Genomic DNA, 24992 nt, shown 5'->3' on the forward strand with positions numbered 1-24992 from the left:
GAGGTGTAGCCTAATGAGAACCTTCTCATAGATGGGAGTCGGCTGACAGGACAGGATATGAAGGCCTCCAAGAGGGAACTCACCATTAGGGAAGGATGGAATGGCGATGTGCTAGATGTCATGCCAGGAAGCAGATTTTTCCCTGGCACAGTATGTGGCTGAGGCCAGAACCTGTCCCCTGCCTCCCACAAACACCTTGCATAGCAGATGTTCTTTGGGATTGGGAGCAATGGCTGCAGATGTTACTATAGCTTAAAAAACTGCCCCTTAGGGAACCCAAGACAAATGCATCAGATGCTGAGGTCTCTGCTGCCATCCGAACTACTTTCACAGCACTAGACAAAAGATCCTTTGGATTGTGGGGGACCAGTTTGCAGCACAGCCACGACCACATCTGAACACTAGACTTCCCTGTGCACTGGCAGAGTTTTCATTTCCTTTCATTAAGGCATTTGGAAGCAGAATGGCCTCTTTGGGCTGAAGAAAACTGAGTTACCTGAGAACCATTGTGAAGTAGCAGCTGAGGCCTCTAGAAAAAAACTGGACTTCCTGCACATCTGACAAAGGAAGCTGGAAATGGTTTTAACTTGAAGAAATAAGATATTTGATGTTTTATCTATCTTACGTCAGATTGGTTACGCTAATTTAGCAGCTTTGCCAAATCAGTGGGACCACATTCATTTACAAAAGATTTAATGATAACTGCTAACATTACTGCAAGTGCCTGGAGAATTTTCTTTGTTTATGAATCAACGCTTGTTGGCATGCTATTGGCAAGATACTCCTTTTAAGATAATTTACAAGGAAGAATCAAAAAACTAGTTTCTGAAGGCTCTTTTAAAATCATGAAAACAAAAGAATCACTTGATAGACAAATAGAGGTATGGAAATCCAGTACCTAAGGCATCACTTTTAGAAGAACAAAGACAAATTTCTTACCCTTTGTGAGGTGAGCATGGGGTCCACAGTTCACATCATTCATTTTTGAAACATATTTCATTTGCAACACGTTGATGACAACATCTTGTTTTTTGATTAAACTAAGAGAATCAATCACTTCATAAGCAGGGAGCCAAATAGCTCACTTTCCTGGTCCTGTTATGGTTAGAACATCTTATACCTGTGCAATCCTTTTTGCATTATGATGATATATATACCACAATGCCACCCTTTCAAGAAAAGTATACATTTTAAGGGCTATTAACTAGCCCTTGTACCTCATATAATGCAATCTCCTAAAACCATATATTCTCTGGGTATGGACTGTTCCAATGGCCAAGTGAAAAATACCCCTTTGCACTCTGAATGTTTGCTGAAAATCAACTGATCAAAGGCAGAGTAATAGTAGAAAAGGATACAAGTTTATGTGATCATAGTTTTATGTGGCCTGGTAGCCTTCAGAATGAAGATCCAAAGATACAGGGGAAAGAGTCCATTTTTATGCTTAGGTTCAACAAAGTATGGACAGCTGTGTAGAAATATGATTGGACAAAAAATGTATTAATATAATCTAATGCTAATTGAGTGAGGAAACCCAGCAAGTCCTGGTTGTTTAGATTCTTCTTGGCCTCTCTCTGTATCATTCCTTCCTTCTGGGTAGTGGGCAGGGCCCTCTCTGAATGGGGATCCTATGACCTATGATTAGAAAAAAAATGTCAGATAATTTATGTTCAGTTTTTACACAGAAAGCTGGGGGAAATTTACAGTGACATCATTAGCTTTTATAGTTGGCTCTGCAGAAAAGAGTTCCTATGTCTAAGACCTGCCTTGGAGAAAAGAAATTCTAGTTTCTATGGTTACCCTTGGGTGACAATTAGAGGCCAGAGACAGGAGGGCAGGAGAAGTCAGAGAAAAACTTTTGCTTCTGAGACCTTCATTTTGGGGAAATTTTTTCTTAGCCTCAACAACTTGAAGTCACTATATTTCACTCTCTGCTTTTGGTTTGTGACCTGAGGACAAATCACTTAACTTCTCTGAGCCTCAGTTTCTTCATCTGTATGATGAAGCTAATCATACCTTCCTTATGGAACTGTTCCAATGTTTAAGTAACGCGTATAAAAACATAATTTCCTGAAGCATATTAAGTCTTCGATAAATGGTAGGTAAATGAGTTATCAAGAATAAGGGCAATTGGTTTAGATTATCAGTTATCAAAACAAACAAACAAAAACTAGCATAGGTGTACTAAAATAATTTTGGCAAAAAAAAAAGCTGCACAAATGGAGTTATAGCTCCAATTTTTTGTTTTGTCAAAATAGTAGTATGGAATAAATGAGAGAAAGAGAGAAAGAAAGCAAAATGGGAAAACATTAAGGAATGGAAGACAAAAGGAGAAATGGGCAAAATAAAAAAGAAAGGAATTTTTAATAATTTAGAACAGGCAAGCAGGAAAAAGCAAGTTAAAAGTGCCAGAGGTGAGAAGGAACAGGCCACATCTGATGTGTCAAGCAGGTCAGGACCCAGCCAGGCAAGGCAGAGGCTTACGCGGTTGCTGGGGGCGGGGCTCCAGCAGAACCAGAGGCGGGGCTCCAGCAGTGGGGCGTGGCCCACAGAAACCACGCCTCTCAGGGACCAAGCTTAAAGAGGCGGAACTTCCTGTCTGGGCAGCCTCTCCGCATCCGGGAGATCTGAGTAACGGGTAACGCCGGGCATCAAGGAAGCAAGTCGCGCTGCAGCTGGAGGTGAGTCCATATAATCCCGCTCTCTCTCGCCACCCTCTCCACGTTCAGTGGGCGCCGTGGGTCTGGGTGGCGCGGGGCGGCCGCTCCCCGCTGGAGGGGCGAGGGCGAGCGCGGTCGACGGGGCGAGGGTCCGCGTGGCGGGGGTCGGTGCTGGGGCGGAGGCCGCGTCTGGGTGACCTCTGCCCTGCGGTGTATCCGGAGCCCTTGTCGAGGGGCACCAGTAACAGTACTGTTTGTGTAGCGGTTTACCCCACGCGATCCTAAGCCTGTGACAGCTTATGCAGAATAATTGCCCCCTTTTAATTTTTACGACTCCTAAGAAGCTGAGAGAGACCTGGCAGATTCCCAGGGTCAGGGAGTCACAGTGATGGGGCAGCGCCCTAGATATCTTGTCCTGTGCGCTGTCGCGCTGCTGGGGACAGGGGACAGAGAGAAGGTGGCCTGGCTCCCACTGCTGGGAAGGCTGTGACTAGGATAGACACAGTTGGAAACTTTCATGTGTTTATGTTTTTTTGGAAAATGAAGTGAGTAAACTGTGGCCTCTTACTATCAAGAAATGCACTTGTGATTATATATATATATATGTAAATATATATATATATATGTTATGCGTTCCTGACTGGTAACTCCCATAGCCCTTGTTACAGTCTTTTGCTATAATATTGAGGTGTTGCAGGCCTCAGAAACTGGAATCTCTCTCTGACCTTCTCCTGCCCTCCTTTCACCTGCCCCTTTTTCTCTCCAAGGCAGGAATCTTCCCCAGCCTTTATGTCTTGGAGCTCACCATAAAGAAATTCTCTGACCTATCTTGTCAGATTGTAAGTCATTAGACCCCCCGTTTCAGAAGGGGTCCTACGCCATACCCTGGAGAAAGGAATACTTCCCAGAGGGGCCAAGAAGAGTCTGAACAGACAGGCCTTGTTGTGTTCCCCACTCAGTCTATTAGTATTGGATCATTTGTGCTTTTTGTGGGATCACATTTCTCCACAATTGTCAATCATGCCTGTCCAATTAAGTTCAGACTCAGGACTCAGTTGATTCCTGCTCAGATAACGTATATATTTTTAACTGTAGGCCATACCTCTCCTCTGAGCTCGGAATCCATGTATTTAGCTGCCTAATTGACATCTCATTTGAATTCACAGAGGCCCCTCATCCTCTCCCAATTAAACTCTTGATCTCCCAACCTGCCACCCAAATCCCAAACTCCACTCTTTTTTGTTGCTACCTGTTTGAGTAGATGTCACCATTATCCATGCAATTGCCAAAGTGGGAAATACGTACATCCTTGAACAATTCCTCTCCTCTTACCCAATATCCAATTGGTAACTAAGCAGAAGAGTGGAATGGGAGTAAGAATGAAAAAAAAGAAAGTTTGGAAATAATTCTTGAAGAGCTCTAAGGAGTTATTTATATAAATCAGAAAGTAGACTCCTTTAAAAAAAATTTTAAATGCTTTTATCAGGAGGAAAAGCAACCAGCACAAATCACTATATGGGTCCTTTCCCCTCCCTTCCTCTCCCCTTTCCTATAATGTGAGCACCAAGATAGGGATTTCTGAGTAGTCCTCAAGATGCAGCTCTGTATTAATTATCCTCAGTTGTAAAGGAGATAAAATTAGGGTTGTTTTATAAATGATGCCAGAGTTTTTGAGTCTGGCAGCTTAAAAAGCTTCACTGTGCTAGGTACAGATTTTAGAGTGTGGTCAAGCCAGTCGTGAGTTATTTTAGTCCTCAGAAGTCAGTGAAAAGCTAGAGAGTTCAGAGGACAAATATGTGTTCTGTTTTTTTCCACCTCTCTGAATCTCAGGGAAAGAAATTTTCCTTTTTCTTTCTTATTGTTTTTGGGGGCCTGGAATTTTTTTTCTCAGAATGTTATAGTAGAACAATGGACTTTAAAGTTAGAATTGAGTTCAAATTCTGACTGTGTCCTATGTATATTCTTGGACACATTATTTCTCATCTCTGAGCCTTATGTTCTTTGTTTAATAAAATAACAACTTTATTAAAAAGAAAATCTCATGGGTAAAGCACCCAACTGCCTGATATTCAGTTAGTACATGTGCGTTTTGCTTCTTCGTTTCAAACTTTATTTCTGTATTTCCAGTGTTCTTTCTGTTAATTTTACTTTATTTTCCACCCAAACATTTACCTACCTTTAAAATTTATTTTTTTTCTAATGTGATATGCTGTGGACAGACTGGGAGACAGTTTCATAGAATATTTTTTGTTATGAAATTATTTTTACCGTAGAAGTTATTTCGGTAAAAAATGTTTTTTGTTTTTTTTTTTTACCAAGCCTAGGAGTAAATGTTGGGAAAAAAATTGACCTCTAGACTAGGGCAGGGGGTGAATCTTGAAATTCTGTTGCTAATTAAGATGGCTCTGTGAAATAACTATCGATAATTAAGACTTTTAGAGAATTGTAACCACTTTGTGCTGATATGTGTTAAATATTTCAGAAGATGGCAGATCCGTGGCAGGAATGCATGGATTATGCAGTAACCCTAGCAAGACAAGCTGGAAAGGTATGAACTAAAACTTTGTTAGCCATAACGTGATGGGTGTGCACAGTGTGTGATTGCCTTGTTTAATGAAATACATATTTTGATTACATTAGTTTTCATTTTACTAAACTAGAGTGAATACTCCTATTTTATATCATTAAACTTTTTGTGATGGCCGTTGTTTTTCTAAAATAGGTTGTAAGAGTATTTATAATTTTTGTCCCCAGTAGGTCATCACTGTTAAAGCCTTATTTTATAGACATTTTTGTAAGAAATTTTTAAGAATGTCTTTAAAGAATATCACTTTAGACAGATTGAAAGTTTTAAACCATTTCTGTATTTTATCTTTTTGTTCGATTTAAAATTACTCATGCCTTTTCTGTTTGCTTATCAAAAAATCTTTTTAGGTGGTCTGTGAGGCTCTTATAAATGAAAAGAATATTATGCTGAAAAGTTCTCCAGCTGATTTGGTAACTGTTACTGACCAAAAAGTTGAACAAATGCTTATTTCTTCAATAAAGGAAAAGTATCCATCTCACAGGTATTTCTCTTTTGAATTTCAAATGATGAAATGAAACCCAGGTTTAAGTCAGTATACCAGGCAAGAACTTTGATTCTGAACACAGAAACTGACTTTAGTTAACTTCAGCTGAAAAGCAATTTATGTTGAGAGTGTTGGGCAGCTCGGGCAGGAACCATGGGAGGGAGGGAGGTGTACACCTAGGCGACATAGGAGGCATGCCTCAGGAAGCTGCTGGTGGCCTCACTCTTGACTCTGATGGTTTTGGATACTTTGAATCACGCTTCTGTCCTGACCTCATTAGCTTTAAGATTACAGATTTTGGACAGAAGCTTGTGGTTTCTGAGCTAAGGTTGTTTGCCCATGCTCAAGCTGCCAGGGAGCAGGGGAAAGGGAATATTTGGATTCCTTCATAGAAAAAGGAATGTTTGGATGCTGGGAAGCCAGCATGACAAATGTCTGCCAACTTCAATTTTATTCTCTATATTATAAACTTCTCTATATGGTAGAGTAGCAGTAGCTTTAGTGAGTTTGGGAGAAAATACTAATTCAGGGCTCTTTTATAGCCATGAAAATTTGGCAAAAATATTGTCACCATTTTAAAATGTTAGCACTATCATTCTGTACTTCTTCCTAGTCATGCCATTGGCCATTCTTGGTCTTTTTAGCCAGTGAGAAGAACAAATGTTTAAAGCTGTGACTGAATATACTTCCTCCCAATAAAAAGGTTTTCAGCGAAAAGAAAAAGTGAAAATAAGATCATGATGATGCATATTAGGACAATTCTGTGTCAAATGAAAGTAAAAAGAAAACAGGAAAGAAGAAAACCAATGAATCAGACACCACTTTTGGAATTTCCATAAGATTTATTGCATAGCATGATTTAGGAAGGTATGAACACATACGGTAGTTTGGGTGATTTGCTTTCTCATTGATTATATACTATTGTCTGTATTAGTCATATATTACTGCAAAGCAAATTACTCTAAAAACTTAGAGCTATAGACAGCAAGCATTTATTATCTCGCAGTTTCCTGGGATTACAGAATATGGGAATAGCTTAGCTGCATGGTTCTGGCCAAAGGCTCCCAGGAAGTTACAGTCAAAGTGTGGCCGGGGCTGCAGTCATCTCAAGGCATGACTGGGGCTGAAGGGTCACTCACTTGTGTGATTGCTAACACACTTCAGCCCCTCGAGGATTGTCTGCTGGTGGCTTCCCTCAGTTCCTTGCCATGTGGGCCTTTTCACAGAGCAGCTCACAACTTGGCAGCTGGCTTTTTCCAGAGTGAGGAGCAGGTGAGTCATGGAGGGAGAAAAAGAGTAAACAAGATGCAAACCACAGGGCCATTTTATCAACTAGCCTGTGTCACTTCCGCTTTATTGATTAGAAAGGAGTCACTAAATCTAGCTCACACTCAAGGTTAAAGGGTATTAGGCTCTACTTCTTGAAGGGGGGGAATATGTTGACTTATTTATAAAATCACCACATTATCTTAGTGATTTATCATCTGCAGCCAATGCTCTTTTCAGGTGTTTGTGTATGTACACGTGTGTGTGCTTTCAGTTGGGTATTATATTTTGGAATTTAATTCTGTAATTTTTCACATATCTGTGCTCTAAGGGTAATAAAGCTTCCTCACTTTTATCAATTTTTTCAGAAAGGAAAAAGGAGCAACAGTGGAAAAGTAGGGTACAGATTTTATTATGTTTGATAGTAGATTCTCTGTAGCTAAGGAGATGTTATGGTTTGGAAATTGTTGAAAGCTGTGTAAAGATTAGGACTTTGTCATTCTTCCCTTTAGTTTCATTGGTGAGGAGTCTGTGGCAGCTGGGGAGAAAAGTGTCTTAACCGACAACCCCACGTGGATCATTGACCCTATTGATGGAACGACTAACTTTGTACATAGGTATGTTTTACAATTTTTAATATAATTACTGTTGGTATATTAACTGGTTGGCCTTTTAGAGCACTCTGGTGAGGAACATATACACTTTAGAGAATTGTGTAATTTGTTTGTGCTTCTTTATTCTAAGAAAGTCTATTCAGAATGAATAGTAGAGCAAAATGCATTATGCAGACTTCTCATCAGATGTGGAGGAGGTGAAGAAATATTACTGTGTGATCCTGTCTTGTGCTGCAAAGCGCCCTATTCACCATTCTTTTTCTCACTGTGGGAGCCATGTAAAAATGGAAGCAAACAACATTGCTGCATTGAGATCAGTAAACAAACTAAGGAGTTCACTCCGGAAGTGTTGTCACTCCAGGATATAGAATGAATTGAGTCCAAGAGAGCAAATAGGGTTCCAAAGTGCTGGGGTATTAGGATCAATAGACTTGGGCTTCAATTCTTGTGCTTTTTTATTGTGACCTTGAGCAAGTTAGTTAATCTTTCTAAACCCCAGTGTTTAAAAAATGTATAAAATGGTCATATTAATGGCACCTGCTTCATAGAATTGTTTGTTGTTGGGACTCAATGATTAGTACATTTAAATCGGATTTAGCATAGTGCCTGGCACAGAGTAAGTATATTATAACTCAGTATATTACCACTAGAAGAAAGCCTGATGGAATTGCCTGCAAGAGTTATGATGAGTAGCCTGGTTTGGTGAGAGTACACATCAGTGTTATATTTGAAGTTGCCGTGTAGTTGTACACATCTGTACTACATATAGAACCATTAAAGTCTATAAAGTTAAGGTCTAGAATCTATATGTGATAGAATGTTGTATCTTTTAAATTTAGAAAGATGCTAATATATGGTAATATAATATTGTGATATTGTAATATAAGAGAAGATTGTATACAACAGTGTATACAGTATGATCTTATTTTTGTTAAAATAAAAACTATATTAAATATTTAAAAGTTTTTATTTTCAATAGTTATCTTGAACCTATTTTGTCTATTTTCTTCATCTTGTTTCTTTTGTGAATCAGAAATTAAAACCTCTGTTCAAACTTTCATGCAACCATAGAAATAAATGTAGTTTAATTTTCAGATGTGAAGTTCTAAGTTTGGTGTGGAGTAGAGAGAAGTAACAATTTATTCTGTATAATGCAGTACCTGTTTCTATCAAGGGTCCAGGCTGTAGGAAAAATGACCAGAAAAGAGTCTTTTCTTTTAACCATAATCAATTTAAAAGTTTTAAAAAAATTTATTTTTATTTTTTGAGAAAGTATTTTTACATGGTTACTACATTCATGGCATTTGACATTCTAAGGATATAAAATGGCGTGCATTTCGAGGTGCCCTTCCTACTTCTGTCCCTGGTTTCCCAGGGTCCATTTTTGGAGGTAACCATTGTCATCAGTTTCTTGTAAATCCTTTGAAAGGTGTTTCATGCCTGCAGAAGCATCTTGTATGTATGTATATATAATACCTCCCCTTTCCCTCCTATGTAAAAGAAGCGTTGTATACTGTACACTGTGCATCTTACATTTTTTGAGGAGGGGGAGGGATGAGACTGTTTATATGAAAAATTTTGTAAGTACTTATGAACAGATGAATTTTGTTAATTTTATTAAAAACAAATTCTATCTTGGTAAATTTTTGTTTTGTCTTTCTTTTAAGATTTCCTTTTGTAGCTGTTTCAATTGGCTTTGTTGTAAATAAAAAGGTATGTTGTTTTAAATGTATAGTTGATAAAAGACTTTGCTCTCCTTTTCTGAGAAAGATTGAATCTATCTGCATAATAAATTCAGATTTATCTATATATTCAATTCGTATAACTGCATTATTTTAACTGTAAGCTACAGGACTGTTAAAATTATCATGATACAATTCCAATGAAGAAAATTTATTGTTTTCTGAAAAGCAGGAGTTGTAAGGAGAAGATACACACAAGTAACTGAAGTACAATTCAGTATTTAGTCACTGTTATTTCTATGATAGAGTCAGATGTGATAGAAGTTGATGGGTAATTTAAAATGCTTCATGGAAGTAGAATTTGAACCAGGAATGCTTTAATAGGTGTCAGTGAAGAGAGATATGGAAAGACTGGAAAGTAGCAGGGGCCAAAGACTGGTTGGAAAATGCATAGTCTATTTAGGAACTTATACATAATTGAATACTTTTGTCTAATGTGCACTAGAGTAAAATCTGTAGCTCTTGCATTACTGTTTGGCTGTTTAGTTGCTCAAACAGTGATGAATGTTTACTAATATCTTACATACCTGTCTTCAAGGAACTTGTGATATTTCATCAACATGTAAACAAAATAGTTAAGACATATCTGAAAATTAAAACAAATTAATACAGATAAAAGCTTAGCCTTTGGGTTGTACCAATCAATGAGAATATCCAAAAGGGGCTAAGTGAGCATTTTTTATATAATGAGCCCTGGACTGGGTACTGTCCCTGTCACTGAACTCACAGTTCAGCGCAGAGTTAGATGTGTGAACAGGTAAACAATGTTTGGTAGAACCATGAGAAAAAATACTATGAGAACACAGAATATAACCCATTGTACCCAGTGTGGGTTGGGAAAATGTTCCTAACAGAAGGAGCTCAGAAATTGGTCATGTGAGTTGGCGCTTATAAAATTAGGGGTTTGCCTGATAATAAAAAAGAAAAGCATTTTAATCAGAAAGAACAGCGTGGAGAAGTTGAAGAGCATGATTTGTATGGGGAACAGTGAGATGTTCATCCAGGGGGAAACACTGGAAGTGGCCAGAGCAGAGGTTGGTGAGGTAAGTTACTTGTGGCCTTACTGGGAGATGTTGTGGCCTGTCCACATGAGAAAATTTAGTTTTTCTTTCTAGGTGTATAAAACCAGTAGAGATTTTTAACTGGAAAGTCACAGAAAATTCCAGCAATGTAGAGATTATCCTGGGGAGTGGGTGCTTCTGAACTAAGATGAGGCAGTGAGAATAGCCAAGGAAGTGCCAAAATTGCGATGTGTTTTTACAATAAAAATTGAAAGAGAAGATTCGTGGGGAAGGAATGGGAGGTGACCAGGTAATGAGTGATTTTGACCTCTGATTGAGGCTTCTCCAAGACTAGGTTCTGAAGTGTAGACTCTTACTTGTGATGATGGGTTGATGGGAGCCAAAATTATAGGTGATGGTGGAATTTGTGGGCTGGAAACGACCAACCTGTAAGAATATGAAGAGCTAAGAGGGAAATGGAGGCAATGGAAGAAGGAAGAAGTGTGAGGTGCACAACTTTTAAGGGTGGGGCAGAGAAGAAAGTTCTGAAATACTGACACTGAAATGGATTAATGAGCCAGGGAGAACTAAGAGTAATGCCAGAAACATGGAGGTACTGATTAAGTGCTGATGACAGCCAGCTGTCTCCAATTCTTCAGACAATGCATCTGGTCAGGAAGAGTTTATTGATGTTCTCTGTGTGGGAGTTTCAGAAGAATGAGTGATCAGGGCAGAAGCCAAAGTGCAATGTATTAGGAGAATAGGAGATGCAAAGTGTGGACTACTGTTTGCCAGTGAAGAAAAAAGGAGAGAATACCATTTTGAAAGTTCTGTAAAGGAGGGAGAGACTTGGTGAGAAGGTACCAGAAGAAAAATCTGAGAGGAGAGGGATCAGTTGATGGAGCAGTTTTTCAGGGAATATATGAGGGGACAGGAATCATAACACAAGAGGAAGTGTTCACCTTAGAAAATAGGAAAGATCTGTCTTCGTCTGAGGCAGGAGGGAGAGAGGTAAAGTGGGTTCTCTTATGTAAGTCTGGACATGGATGGGAGGGGAGTCAAGGATTTCAGGTCTGATGACCTCTTGGTCTGATTAGGCTGGAAATGTACTGATTTAATGATGAAAAATACTCAGGTTTGGTAAAGGAAACTTGTTTTTCTTCTGCAGATAGAATTTGGAGTTGTGTACAGTTGTGTGGAGGATAAGATGTACTCTGCCAGGAAAGGAAAAGGAGCCTTTTGTAATGGTCAGAAACTACAGGTTTCACAGCAAGAAGGTAGGTTTAGTCTCCAATTTTTGGTGCAGTTGATATTGTGTACTCCTATTTGATCCAAGTGTTAACTGATTCACAAATTATGTTTATTTTCTCTTTATTCTTTTATTTTGACTTGTATTTTGAGTGTGGAGTGGAGGCAGGAAAAGCAAATGCAATTGAGCAAACACTGCAGTCTCAACATTGTATTTGGTGGTGGAGAGAGGAAGATGATGAAGACTGGCTTTTTATCTTAGTGGAGTTCATGGTTTGTTTTAGCTACCGCATCTCAGGTTCTTCATAGAATTCTTCCAATCTGATGCCATTGAGAAAGTAATTAGGAAAAAAAAAGTTCTTTATAGATAGAAATCACTAAAAATGATATGTATACATTTTTTATGAGCTGGATGATTAGCATTTTAAGTCTTTTTCTGTGGCAGCTGTTGACCTAAAAGGAAGAGGCTCAGGAAAAATTAATATAAAGAGTTTATTTGGGCCAAGGTTGAGGACTGCAGCCCGGGACACACTTCCAGGTTGCCTTGGAGAGTGCTCCAGAAAACAAAGGGAGAGGCTCAAGTTTTTAAGGAAAAAGGGAGAAATCAGAAAAGGAGGCGATTACAAAAGTTGTTCGTCAGGAATTCTCATTAATTTACTGAAATAACATTGGTTAGTGATTGGCTGTACATTGTTGAACTATAGGGCACATGGCATTTTATGGCTACTTGCTGTCTGTTAGTCTAGAGCCCACATAGCAAGTGCATTCAAGATGTAATTATTTAACTCAAGGCAGAGAGACCTGACTGCTGTTATATTTCAAATGCCTCTCTGGGCCTGATAATTTAAAGAGGCTTCACTTCAGAAAAAAAGTTTTGTTGTCTTTCTGATAGCTGATTGATGTTTCGAGTTACCTTTCTTCCATAAACCACACCCAGCATTTTCCACACTTTGCACATTCAGATTCTTTTAGGTGCAGCAAGAACTTAAAGGTGCTTGCAAAACAATTTGTGTTCAGACTGTGGTTTCTAGACTTTTACATTTTTCCCCTCAATCAAGCACTTAATTTGAGTGTAGTTTTTTACTTCATTTCCTTTTTATTGAATTCTAAGACCCCTAGGATTGGATGATGCATCCTCATTTTTGAGATGTTAACATGTGTAAAATATGCTTATTAGCAATGAAGGAATGTGTTAGCTTTAATAAAAACAACTCCTTGCCTTTGCATAATCATTCCTCATTTTACATAATATTAAATTAAATTATGTGTTAATAACTATTAGAAGTGGTGCAACAGTTAGAAAAATGCTGGGAACGAGCATAGCTGGTGACCGCACATCTCAGGAGGTGAAGTGTGGGGAGTGTTGAGTGTGTCCTGAGCTTGAGTCAGGACGTTTTAGAGGGAAATGGAAAGCACTGGATGATCTGTATTTAACTTTTGTTTTCTTTCAAATCTATGCCTAAAAAGTTTAATTTCAAACTTCTACTTTTTTTATATTTAAAGTATTTGCTTGTTTCCCACTAAAGGTATCATGCCTGCAGGCAAGTTGGTTATATTTTATACTTTTAGGGTATTGGACTAATAAGCTAGACTCTGATGCTTATAAAAATGATCACTTTGAGATAATAACTTTATTAGTATTTTAGTATTTAAAGACTCAGAAACAAATTTGATAAAATTTAGGTGCGGGATAAGATAAAAATGTCCTATTTCATTCTGAATTACAAGTGTCAATTTTTTTTCTAGAATTCTAATTATTAAAATCTAATGATTATTTAAAACATTTTCTTTTTCAGATATTACCAAATCACTCTTGGTGACTGAGTTGGGCTCTTCCAGAACACCAGAGACTGTCAGAATTATTCTTTCTAATATGGAAAAGCTGTTTTGCATTCCTATTCATGGGTAAGCTCCTTTTAGTTCCCATCTGAAGTTCCTGATTCTTGTAGCTTTTTTAATTTTTTTCATTTTTTTGAGACAGGATCTCACTCTGTTGCCCAGGCTGAAGTACGGTGGTGCGATCCTAGCTCACTGTAGCCTATAACTCTGAGCTTGAACAATCCTCCCACCTCAACCTCCAATTAGTTGGGACTAAAGGCATGCACCATCACACCTGACTAATTTTTTAATTTTTTTGCAGAGATGGGATCTCACTCACTATGTTGCCCAGGCTAGTCTTGAACTGGCTCAAGGTATCCTCCTGCCTTGGCCTCCCAAAGTGCTGGGATTGTAGGCATGAACTACTGCACTCAGCAAGATCCTTTGATATTTTAAAGCAATGAATTTTCCTTCAGAAATGAAATTTTTATTAACAGACATGGGATCAGTACCAGAATTCTAATTTTGTAATGTGATTTAGAAAACTTTTTATTTGAAAATAATTCCAAATTTATAAAAAATTGTAGAAATGGAATAGTACAAAGACCAGTAGTCTGCCCTTTACCCAAATTCACCTATTATGAATATTTCCCTCCATTAGCTTTATCATTTTATTATTCTCTCTCATACACATGTGTGCTATGTGTATGTGTATGTGTGTGTACAAATACTTTTTTCCCAAAACCATTTTAGACTGAATTACACACATCATAGCTCCTTAAGAAGAGGGATATTCTCTTCCATAACCATGGTACAATTGACTACATAAATACACTTTTTATCTAATCTGTTCATGTTTAGTTTTGTCAATTGGTGTAATAATGACCTTTATAGTCATTCTAGTGAAGGATTCTACTTATGGTAAACATTACATTTAGTTGTCTCTTTCACCTCCTTTAATCTGGAATATTTCTACAGTCTAATAAATTACTAACTTCAAGTTTTCAAATTATTTGCATAGAAGTCTGCAAGGTAGACTCTTATAATTAATTTCTGGCTTCTCCATGTCAATAGTTATTTCTCTCTGTCACTTTTTATTTTGTATATTTTTGCTTTTTTTCTTTGTTGTTTTTTCTTTTTTTTTGGTCTTAATTAGACCACCAACCACTTGACCTAGTGGTTTGTCTATTATATTTTTTCAAAAAATCAGGATTTTGATTGATTAATTTTCTCTACTGATTTTTTTCTTCTCTGCCCTGTTATTTTCATCCTTGTGCTTTCTTTCAGTTGACTTTCTTTTCAAGTTGAAAATTTATTTTAATTCTTTGATTTTTATCGACATAAGTATTTAGTCTGTGAATTTTCATCTAGTCACTGCTTTCAGTGTGTCCCATACATTCCCATATGTCCTTCTGTCATTATAATTGCTTTTCATAAATTCTGTAATTTTTTTGTATATCCTCTTTCACCCGAAGTTATATTCTTAAATTTTCAGAAGGAGAAGCTGTATTAGTTTCTTTTCTGTTGCTTATAACAGAATATCTGAAACTTGGTAATGTATAAAGAAAAGGAATTTATTTCTTACAGTTGTGGTCCCTGAGAAGTCCAAGGTCAATGGGCCACATCTGATAAGGGCCTTCTTGGTGGTGGGTACTCGCTGCAGAGTCCTGAGGTGGTACAGGGCATCACATGGCCAGGGGGTTGAGCATATTAGCTCAGAGTTCAGAGTCTCATTTGTGAGCCTGTAAAATCAAAACATGCTATTTACATCTAAGATACAATGGTGGTACATGCATAAGACAGACATTCCCCATCTTAAGAGGGAGAAATAGGCAAAAAGAAAGAACCAATAGATCCCAAGCAAGATCCAAACTGAGCAGGGCAGATGGTAAATCTTAAAGCTGGAGAATAATCTCTTTTGACTACATGTACTGCCTGCTGGACACACTGGGTTGGGGTTAGGGGTTCAAGGCCTCAGCAGCTCTGCCCCTGTACCTTTGCTCGGTGCAGCCCATATGGTTGCTGGTATGAGTTGGAGTCCTGTGCCTGAAGCTTTCCCAGGGGTATGTTGCATGCTGCTAGTAACTACACAGTTCTGAGTTCTGGTCCTGCTCCCATAGCTCCACTAGGCATTGCTAACCCTGTGTCAGCTCCAACCCCACATTTTGCCATTGGTTGTGCCCCTGGGACAAGTCTCTGTCTGGGCTCCCAGGTTTTTGAGGGCACCTATTGAAATCTGGGTGGAGGGTGCCAAGTCAAACAAGTCAAATAAGTCTCCACAGTTCTTATTTTCTGCACGCCTGTAGAATTAGCATCATGTGCCAAGGTTTATGACTGGTAACTTCTAGAGCTGTGGCATGAGCCTCACCTGGGTTTACTTGACCTTGGCTAGGGAGGCTGTGGAACAGCTAGGGTGCAGGGAGCACGGTCTAGAGTTGTCCTGGGCAGCCACCCATGGAGAGTGCCCCTGGCCTGTCCCCTGAAACCATTCTGCCCTCCTACGCCTTTGGGCCTATAATTCTAGGGACAGCCTTGAAGATCTCTGAAATGCTTTGGAATCTTTCTTCCATTATCTTGAGAAATAGCTCCTGGCTCCCTTCTAGCTGTGCTAATCTCTTTAAATGCTTGCTTGGCTACACCCCTGTTTTCCTCTCCTGAACACACATTTTTACTCTTTACTTGGCCAGGCTGAAAGTTTTCCATATCCTTCTCTGCTTCCCTTTTAATTATAAATTCTGTCTTTAAATTTCTCCTTTCCTTTCAAATCTCAGTGTAAGTAGCCAAAAGTAACCAATGCAGCTTCTTCTAAATTTTGCTTAGAAATTTCTTCTGCCAGATACCCTTGTTCATCATTGTCAAGTTTGGCCTTCAGGCGTAGACACAGTTCAGCCAATTTCTTTGTCAATTTATAACATAGATGGCCTTTACTTTATATTCCAATACTTTGTTCCTCATTTCCATCTGAGACCTTATCAGAATAGCTGTTACTGTCCATATGTCTATTCAGGATTCTGATCATGACCGTTTGACCAGTCTCTAAGGAGTTCCAGACTTACCCTAGTTTTGTAACTGAATTCAGGCTCAATTGCTCACCACTCAAAGGCCAGACTTGAGAGACAAAGGGTTGGTGGAAGGAAAAGCAGGTTTATTCCAGAGCTAGCATCCTAAGGAGGTGGCAGACTCATGTCACAAAGGCCATCTCAAGGCTCTCAGGGTGACCCAGTGGTTTATAAAAGGGAAAGGGGGCTGTGAAGGGGCTGGCCACATGCAGGGCAGCATGTCTTGGTTATCTTGGGTAATGGGCCATCTGTCATCTAGATCGCAATAGAATTGCAGGTTAATTGGGGGTCCCCACAATCTTGATTCTGTAGTTTCTTGCTCAAGGCTAGTTCCTGGAATTCTTAAGCAAGCACACAATAAGGCATTGTAAAATAATAAGTTGTTAGTTAGTTTTAGCATGGAGTGACTGTTACTGGAACAGTTTTCTCGTCTTCTAAACCCTCACCAGAATCTAGGCTTTTCCTAGCCTACTCTTCCAAATTCTTCCAGCCTCTGCCCATTACTCAGTTCCAAAGCCACTTCCACATTTTCAGATATTCATTATCATCAACAGCATACTCCCATGATAACCTGTTAATTCATGCATCCAATCCATTCATGAGGGCAGGGCCCATATGACCCAATCACCTCTTAAAGGCCCCACCTCAATCCTGCCACACTGGGAATTAATTTTCAATATGTGTTTTGGAAGGGACACACATTCAAACTATAGCAGAGGCCTTTTTTTTTTAATTTTGTTTTTAATCTGTAGTTTTATTACATTGCAATAATTCTACTTTTTGGGACCTACTGATGTTTCCTTTGTACCCTATTCTGTGGTCAATTTTTGTGAAACTTCATATGCATTTGAAAAAAAAGTATATTCTCTATTTTCAGGGTCTAATATTTAATATATAGCCAAAAGATTTACCTTATCAAATTGTTTATTTTTTTTTGTCTGCTTGCCTTGTCTCATACTGAAAGTGATACATTAAAGTCTTCTATCGTTAGTATGTTTCACTGTATTTCCCCTTATACCTTTTAGCTTTTATTTTATGTAGTTGGAAGCTATGTTATTTGATGCCTACTCATAATAGTTACACCTTTCACGTTTATTGTATAATTATAACATTATAAAATATTCTTTGTCTTTTTTTATACTTTTGTGCTTGAAGTGTACTTTGAAATCAGAACTGCAATTCCTGCTTTCTTATAGTTCTATTCGCCTGGTGAATCTATGTTCAGCCTTTTAGTTTTAGCCCTTTGAATCACTGCATTTTAAACGTATCTCTTATATATACCATTGAGTGGAGTTTCGCTGTAAAAGTCAAGTTGAAAATCTTTTTCTCTTAATAGACAGGTTAGGCCTGTAGATTTGTTGACATAACTGCTTTATTTGGTCTCAAAACTTTTGTATTATCGTATGTTGTAATTATTGTGTGTATTATGTTATAGCCAGTGTGTTCATTTGATGTGCCTTCTCTGCTTTTTCTTTAAATTTCTTTTTGTATTTAGGAAAGGTTAAATTTTATTCTAGCAGGTTTCTTTTGTATTAAAACTCTTTATATTACCTTTAATACTCTTTTCTTACATACCTATTTACTGTCTATAAAGGTTCCAGAATGTTGGGGCTTTCACAGATTGCCCGTTTAATAGTCAATGATTTTACTCTCCTTTTTCTGCTCCCTCTCTTTTTGTCCCATTTTAAGTTGCATTCTTTCTACTTTGTCAGAACATGTTATTTTTACATATTCTTCAATCCATTCTTCATTTGACTTTATAAAATGCTCACAATCCTTTTATACTGTTCTACTCACCTCTTAATGAGAGGAAGCTCATCCTCCAGCAGATTCCTTGGGGAGGGCATATGCGCACAGTATTCTCTGAGTTTGGGTATATTCCAGTCTTTTACTGTGGCCTTGAGACATGAAGACAGCTTAGCTGTATATAATATCCTTAATGAAAGTTAGTTTACATTTCTTGAAAATGTTGCTTCACTATTGCCTTTCTTTGTATATTGCTTTTGAGAAATCTGATGCCAGTCTATTTCTAGATATATCTAGAATTTCCCATTCTGGGCCAATTTTCTGTTTCAATGTGTAGATTCATGTTCTTTTTATTTCTGGAAAGTTTTCTTGAGATATAATTTTAAATATTAGTACTCTTACCATTTTCTTCTTCAGAGATACCGTAGGAATGTTCCATTTCCATTGTGTCTTCCATTTCAGCCTGTTTCTCTCTGTCCTTTTTTATTTCTTTGTTTTATTGCTTTTCCTCATTCCTCTTTATTAAGTTTTCTTTTGCATCTCATTGTTAGGACCTTTGTAATTTATTCTTCACTTCTGATATAATTTTTTTTCCCCAATTTCCTACCTGAGATCAATCATCTTGTAAAATTTTTTTGGCCCCTTTCTGCTCATAGTTTCTGTATTTCTGTTATAACATTTTTATCCATATGCATATATATTTGAGGATATTTAATTCATATTGGATTGGTGTTTTAGTTTTCTGCTTCATTGTTGGTTTTTAGGGGAGAATTTATAGCAAAAAACAAAAACATTTTTTTTGAAATGCTTAATGTTTCCAGTAATTTTGTGCGGATGTAGTCTACTTCTTTCTATTCATTCTGTGAACAGTGTTCCTGGTTTCAGAGCTCCCTGTTTTATCAGTTCGGCACTCCTGTGTAGTTTCTTTTATGAATATCTGTTAAGCAGTGGTGGTAGGTACGGTTACGGGTGGCATGCATTGTTTCTCATTCATTTCTGTAGGATCCTTAATTTCTCACTCTTACTTTCCACTTTTCCTTCACTTTTTATCTCCCAGAGGTACCCTCTCTTTTATCTTATCTTATTCTCCTCCAGAGTCATAGCTTCCCTGAGGCAGCCTGGTCAGGTTCTGCATGTTTTCCAGCCTGGACTACGAATTACCAAGTCCTGATCTGTGTTCAGTATTTTTGTATTTATTGTCTCGCTTGCTCTGTCTGAGGGTGGTTCTGTCTAGGTTCCCTGTGGGTCCTCTCTGGTCCTCTCTGCTCTTTGTCACAAAGTCTTTTCTGCCTCTTCACCCTCACCCTCTGCATCCACAGGCTTGCAGTGCTCTGTTCAAATTCAGTTGTTTATTTGCCTTTCCTTCTTACAGGGAGCTTGAGAGTTCTTGTTTTCTGTTTCCTAGAAATGCTGAAGGAAGGGGTCCTGTGTGTTTTATTGGTCCTCCTTGTTGATTTTTTTTCAGGAGGGTGATAGGGAGTTTCAAAATCAGCATGCCACTATTATGCTCCAAACCTCAGAATCCTTCTGTAATGACAGTTTTAAAAGTGAAGAAATTAAAAAGAAATACTTATATTTATCCTGAAGTTTTTAAGAAAAGCTAGAGGTTTGAAGTCGTTAACTTTAATACAGTTAATGCTATATTAAGTAGCATTTCTCTGATGTTTAGTGTAGTTATTTTGCATGGAAAACTATAATAAAAATCTATTATTCAACAGATTTTGTTCTGGAATAATAACAGATATTTATTATTTTATTTTACTGCCAACCGTTCCTACCTTTTCCTTTGGAAATATCATCACTGAGTTATAAAACTCTTAGAACTTATCAAAGATCAAAGATTAAGCCAGGCTTAATTTGTAGATGAGTTAACTGAGGTTCAGAGAGGTGAAGTGGCTGCCTGAGATCACACAGCTAGATGGAGATATGACTAGAACCCTAGCTTCCAGATCATTTCTCTTTCTCTAATATTAGACTTCTCTTTTAGGAGTCAGGACCTTCAGAGTACAGTTTGACCTCTATATAAACTGATTATGGGCTATAAACCTGTGGTCTATTTAATAATGAGTAAAGTAAAAGAGAGAGTTGCTGTCAAGTAGCTGTAGAACCTCCCAGAATGATGTCCTTATGGGAAGAACAATAAACTTGCAGGTACAGTGTGCTGTTTTGAAGCGAGGACTTTAGCCATGGGCAATAAAATGGTTGTGTTAGCCATAAAAGAGCTGCCAGTGGTTTAATACTTTAACCTTTCATTTTGCTACTGGCTGAAGCAGAAGGTAATTTATACTTCAGGATTTTTAAAGAAATATATCTAAGAAAATATTACCAAGGAGAAGCACTGACTTATTGATTTCTTTGATCTTTTTCATTCAGCTGATTCTTCAGTTTTGCAATGTGATTTCAAAACTGCATATATAAAACAAAATGAAACTAAAGAGAGTCATAATTTTAATAAATGTATTAAACAAATGGAGGCTGTCCAATAGGTTCCTAAGTAGGAAATAACATTTATGAGACAAAGTAAATTATTGTAGGTCCTTTTCCTTTGTATAGTTTTTAGGAATTTATTTAGATGAAATGTTCTATGTTATATAATGTTTTCTGGCATGGTTTAGAGGATAATTTCTTCATAAATATAGCTACTTTGTATTAAGGACCTTTTATATGACAAGCACTCTGCTAGGTGCTTTACATATATTATTTGTAGTCATAATAACAGTGATCTAAGGTAAGCTGATATCCCCATTTGATGACAAGAAAGCTAAAACTGAAAGAAGAAACTTTTTCAAGCTTATGGTTTTTAAGCAGCTGAATGTGGAAGCAAACACAAATCTCTGTGACACCAAAGGTAGTCCTTTTTATTATGTACCATATTAGATTTGTTGAAGGATCAGACTAAGAAAGGATTCAGAATACATAGTCAGATTCTAGAGCATAGCCTTAATTACCTAGTAATTAAGTAATCTTTTGAGTAAGCCTTTGATAATATTTGTCCATTAAAAAATACACTTTTGCTGACTACAAGACCCCTATCCTGAGAGCCCGTGATGTTCATTACAAGTAATCAGAAGCACTGCTAGTAGGTATCACTGTTGTTCTGGTAGCCTAGGATTCTGTCTCAATGGAATCCTAAGGGATTATTTGTGAATGATCTTGTTATTTGCTTTATGTAATGTGAGATACGAACAATCACAAATCTCATGTGAAAAAGGGGGATAATACACCTTTCTAATACACTAAAAAATCTAGTAATATTAATTTGATTTTATTTGAGAAACAAACATCTGTCAGAAATTTGTTGTACTCGTAGTTCTTTCTTAAATTTGATATACAGCAGAAACATAAATAGGAAAACATTCCAAATGAAAAACATCATGCCATTCTAATCCTTTTTTTAAAAAAAATTGGTTTGGCATAGAAGACGTACTTTTTTTCATTTTTATTTTTAGATACTAAGCAAATACTACATTAGTCATCAATTTTCCATTATTTAAAAAAAATAAACCGTGGAAGATTCTCAGTGAACAGAACTCACTGCCTTATTTCCAGAGGTTTAAACAATTACAGTGGAGTATGTATAAAAACCATTTGAAAATAGCTTGCAGACATAATGACCCCTTGCTTCTAAATACACATTTCAGTGTGTATTTTTTTTAATAAAAGAGACATTCTCTATTATAACCACAGTACAGTTATAAAAATCAGGAAATTAACATTGATACATAACCTAATATAGAGATTTTATTCAAATTTTTATCCAAGATCTAATACAGGATCATGCACTACATTTAGTTGTCATTTCTCATCAGCTTCCTTTATTCTAGAGTTTAGTCTTTCTTTGTATTTTATGACCTTGACATTGAAAAGTATGGGCCAACTATTTTGTAGTACGTCTCTTGATTTGGATTTGTCTGTTTTTCCGTGATTATGTTTGGATTATGCATTTGGCAGGAATGCCATAGAAGTAATGTTCTGTCCTTCTCATTGCCATATCAGGAGGCACATGATATCTTTTTGTCCAATTATGGATAATATTAACTTTGATCACTTGGTAAGGGTAGAAATTGTAAAGATGCCATTTTTCCCATTGTACTTATTCTGTGGTGGAGAGACTTTAACACTATGTAAATATCAAACTTTCCACCCACTAATTTTAGCATTTATTGATGACTCTCTCCTGTATCAGTTATTACTGTAATTGCTACTTAGTAGTATCCATATTTTTCTTAACCTGGTGTTGACTTGGTTTCATAGCAAGGAAGAGATGCTGTGAGACGGCAAACCTGAAGTGATCTTCCAGCGCAGGCCTAGGATTATGAAGAGCACAGGCCTGCTGTTACTGCTTTAAGCACATGTATGATATGCACACCCACTTGGGAATGACAGTATCAGGATATTTTACATCTCGTAGAGACTATGTGCATTGCACTATGTATGTGTATATGTGAATAAAATAAACTGTAGTACCTGAGATTAGACAAATAGGAATATACTTGCATGTTATAGAATTATAGCATTTTCTTCAGTTTTTTGTTCTGAAAATCATTGTTTTAATTTTTATCTTCTTATTGCTTTGTAAGGGTGTACCTTCATTTTAAAATCAGATACCCCCTTTTTTTACATTTGTCCTCTAGATTGGTCCAAGTTATCTCAGTCAGTACTCAAACTGAAGTTAATTCTTTTGGGAGTAAAGAGAAAATCCTTATTTTAAAGATTATTGTTTTCCAATCTTCTTTTTTAAATGCTATTTGTTAGAATCCGGAGTGTTGGAACAGCAGCAGTTAATATGTGCCTTGTGGCAACTGGAGGAGCAGACGCGTATTATGAAATGGGAATTCACTGCTGGGATGTTGCAGGAGCTGGCATTATTGTTACAGAAGCTGGTGGAGTGCTAATGGATGTTACGGGTAAAAAAATTATGGAACAGTGAAGCATTTTTCTCTCCACATCTCTTGGACTTTCCTCTGTATATGGGATTTTCAAAAAATGTTTGGTGTATGTTATACCTCAGCTTTTAAGGCAAAAAGAAGCCATGTAATTTTGTGCAAACTCAAAACAAACATTAGGAGATAGAGGGCAAGAGTAAGAGCTGATGGTAATGTGGGACTGATAATGATAAATGGCGAAGACTTTTCAAATGTGAGTAACAGGAATTCCTGAGAGACTGCGGAGAGATCTAGACAGTCACTGAGTCTGAGGTTTGCACCCAGAGCTCTTGCACGTGATATTCAATGATGGGTGACTTCTACCATCACCTTCTGCCTTGGACCTAGAAAGGTTAAATACTTACTTTGAGCTGATGGTAAAATTGTTAAAGTGAAGGGTGAGCCTGGGCTCACAGAATTCACCAGTGGTCTAGGAGAAAGGCAATAAGGAAATGTCAGTGGTATGAAAATGCCTTGGAGTCAAATTTTCTGTCTGTAGATTCTCAAACAATAAAGAGGTAATAAAAGTACACAACAGAAGAAATAGAAAAAGAAAAGATGACATTTTCTGACTGGTATGACTTGAGAGTCCACCTTAATTTGCCAATTAGTATTTACTCAAAAAGGGTGCTTAGAAACTTGGTTATGTACTGCCATAGCTTAAACATTATAGGTATGTGATAGAGTAGGTTTTTTTTTGAACGAAAACTGAAAGTATTAAAATGTTATAATTGACCATAGTACATATTGGTAATACTTGTTTTGTGTGAATCATTTTTGTACCAGATAATAATTATTTTCCATACTTGATTTGCTTTAAGGTGGACCGTTTGATTTGATGTCACGAAGAGTAATTGCTGCAAGTAGTAGAGCATTAGCAGAAAGGATAGCCAAAGAAATTCAGGTCGTACCTTTTCAACGAGATGATGAAGATTAATTACAACAGCCTTCTATTCAGTCGTAGTTGCTTCTGCCCAGATTTGCTGACTCACTGGTGGATATCTGTTTTAGATGTATGATATGCTTGGTTTAAATTGTCTTTGTCCAGATTAAGAAATTGGAACTTGGTCCATATTTATCTAAGACTATGTTTGTAAGAATAGATGTAATGTTTGTTTCATTGCTTTAAAAATTTTGCATGTAAGAAAATGTACTTTCGGAAAAATGCACAGGAAGTACAGTTCATGAGATAAGCATAATGTCAACCAAAATAGTCAATTAGCAATTTGTCATTTCAAAGTACCTGTGATCCTCTGGAATTTTGACTGACTATATATATATACATATAGACACTCAGAAAGTTACCTTTTTGGAAAAAATTTTCTCTTTAATTTCAAAAGCCATATTTATTTAAATTTCTAAGGATATTATTAGTACTTCCTAGACCAAGGTTTGTCTTTTTGCAGAGAACCTTATTTGTTTTATTCATCAGTGTCCATATAGCACCTAGTACAGTACCTGTCGAATAGTAGGCAATCCAAAACAAATGTCATAAGAATGAATATTTTGAAGGCAACCATTCATAGTTATAAGAGATATATAAAGTGATTAGCTCGCCATTTGGTATTTTTGCTTCAGGTTTTGAAGTAAAAATTAGCTAGTTCTTTTTTATATTTCACATTACCATACCATTTCACATTACCATACTGTAAGACAGCATTGCTTGGCCGAGCATGGTGGCTCATGCCTGTAATCCCAGCCCTTTGGGAGGCTCAGGTGGGAGGATTGCTTGAGGCCAGGAGTTGAATACCAGTCTGAGCAATGTGACAAGACTCCATCTCTACACAAAATACAAAAATTAGCTGGGTGTGATGTAGTCCCAGCTACTCTGGAGGCTGAGAC

The 24992-nt window shown here is 37.3% G+C and overlaps 1 protein-coding gene across 1 annotated transcript; it reads left to right on the forward strand.

Annotated features, from left to right (window-relative positions):
* The first annotated feature begins 2607 nt into the window (after positions 1–2607).
* LOC123645179 (inositol monophosphatase 1) lies at positions 2608–24992 on the forward strand. Its single transcript, XM_045561800.1, has 9 exons — positions 2608–2681; positions 5143–5208; positions 5595–5728; positions 7510–7614; positions 9279–9324; positions 11523–11631; positions 13399–13507; positions 22981–23132; positions 23972–24992. The coding sequence occupies exons 2-9, from the start codon at positions 5146–5148 to the stop codon at positions 24085–24087; spliced, it is 834 nt and encodes a 277-aa protein (XP_045417756.1). The 5' UTR covers positions 2608–2681; positions 5143–5145; the 3' UTR covers positions 24088–24992.

The sequence above is a fragment of the Lemur catta genome, chromosome 9 (assembly GCF_020740605.2).
Source record: "Lemur catta isolate mLemCat1 chromosome 9, mLemCat1.pri, whole genome shotgun sequence".
Lineage (NCBI taxonomy): Eukaryota > Metazoa > Chordata > Mammalia > Primates > Lemuridae > Lemur > Lemur catta.